The sequence below is a fragment of the Chelonoidis abingdonii genome, chromosome 11, assembly GCF_003597395.2.
Source record: "Chelonoidis abingdonii isolate Lonesome George chromosome 11, CheloAbing_2.0, whole genome shotgun sequence".
Classification (NCBI taxonomy): Eukaryota; Metazoa; Chordata; order Testudines; family Testudinidae; genus Chelonoidis; species Chelonoidis abingdonii.
This window is the reverse complement of record NC_133779.1, coordinates 62,551,208-62,552,657: the sequence shown is the minus strand read 5'-3', so window position 1 is coordinate 62,552,657 and position 1,450 is coordinate 62,551,208. Positions and strand designations below refer to the sequence as shown.

The following is a 1,450-nucleotide window of genomic DNA, read 5'->3' as shown; positions in this document are numbered from 1 at the left end:
CCTGTCGTACTAGCCCCAGCAGTCCCCCGTACGGGCGAGACCCCCGGGGTCCCCACGCCCCTCACCCGTCGTACCGGCCCCGGTAGTCCCCGTACGGGCGAGACCCCAGGGGTCCCTGCTCCCCTTACCTGGCTTACCAGCCCCGGCAGTCCCCGTACGGGTGCTTGGCCTCACCCGTCGTACTGGCCCCGGCAGTCCCCGTATGGGCGCTTGGCCGGGCGAGACCCCAGGGATCCCCGCTCCCCTCACCTGTCGTACCAGCCCCGGCATTCCCCGTACGGGTACTTGGCCAGGTAGGCGGCGAAGAAGAAACAGCTGCGGGTGGACTGGCACCAGGCGCACTGGCTGGAGTTGGACAGGCACTCGGTACACGTGCTCCGCCTGGGGGGTGAGGGAGGCTTAGTGCTTCCCAGAGCCCCCCCCGCTGCCCGCCCTCCACACTCAGCCTCCGCCCCAACCGTGCCAACGGGGCTCCAGAACCTGCCCCCACACTGACCCTCCCGGTTCCACCCCCCAACCACTGACCCCCCTCCCAGGTCTTGTCCCCCCTCAGCACCCTGCCCACATGCCCCCCCGGCCCCACCCCCCAGCGAGGACTCACTGGTGGCACAGCACGGGGCAGTCGTGGGGGGCACGGATGGCATGGGGCTGTCGGCCACGGCGGCTACACAGCAGATCCCCCTTCTTGCTACTGTTCACCTGCCACTCACAGAATGGGTCCTGGAGGGAGCACCGGGGGAGGGGTCAGAGACCCTCCCTGCAGAGCCAGTGCCCCCCAGAGCCCCCTGTACCCCTTGTTCACCACTGTTACACGGCCATAGTACGTTCAGCACGAAGCCTGCCTGGGGAGGGATCACTTGGAAACTCATAACGTGCTGAACGTCGTTGTCCAGTAACCACGCGGTGCGTGAAGCTGGGAGGTTTTACGGGGTGTGTGTTACTGTGTCATGCCAGGGACACCCACAGACTCCCCAGAGACAACGGCCAGGCACGGGGGCTAGAAACTCTCCCCGGCTCACACAGCTGCTCCACCCAGTCGGTCACTCAGGGACCCCCACTCAGGCTAACGAAGGCGGGGAGGGGTGCCGGGTGGGGGGAGCACGGCCTGGAGGGGCACTGTTCCCCAGGCACAGAGTCATGTCGTACCCCAGGGAAGGTCCCCCCCACGCCCCGGTGCCCCTCTTACCGCGCTGCAGGCGTGGCAGTCCCGGTACTCCTCGCACAGGAAGCAGTTGCTGGGTGAGAGGATGAGGCGCACGGAGCCCCCCCTGCATAGCCCCCCGCCCCCAGGCACAGAGTCATGTCGTACCCCAGGGAAGGTCCCCCCCACGCCCCGGTGCCCCTCTTACCGCGCTGCAGGCGTGGCAGTCCCGGTACTCCTCGCACAGGAAGCAGTTGCTGGGTGAGAGGATGAGGCGCACGGAGCCCCCCCTGCATAGCCCCCCGCCCC

General features: G+C 68.2%; 1 protein-coding gene across 1 annotated transcript in view; it reads right to left on the bottom strand.

The window, feature by feature from the left end:
* MEGF8 (multiple EGF like domains 8) overlaps nucleotides 1-1,450 on the bottom strand; it is a 73,583-nt gene that overhangs the window by 37,387 nt on the left and 34,746 nt on the right. Inside the window, 4 exon segments of the mRNA XM_075071403.1 lie at nucleotides 129-132; nucleotides 250-381; nucleotides 602-720; nucleotides 1,350-1,443. Coding sequence (XP_074927504.1) covers nucleotides 129-132; nucleotides 250-381; nucleotides 602-720; nucleotides 1,350-1,443 — 349 coding nt within the window.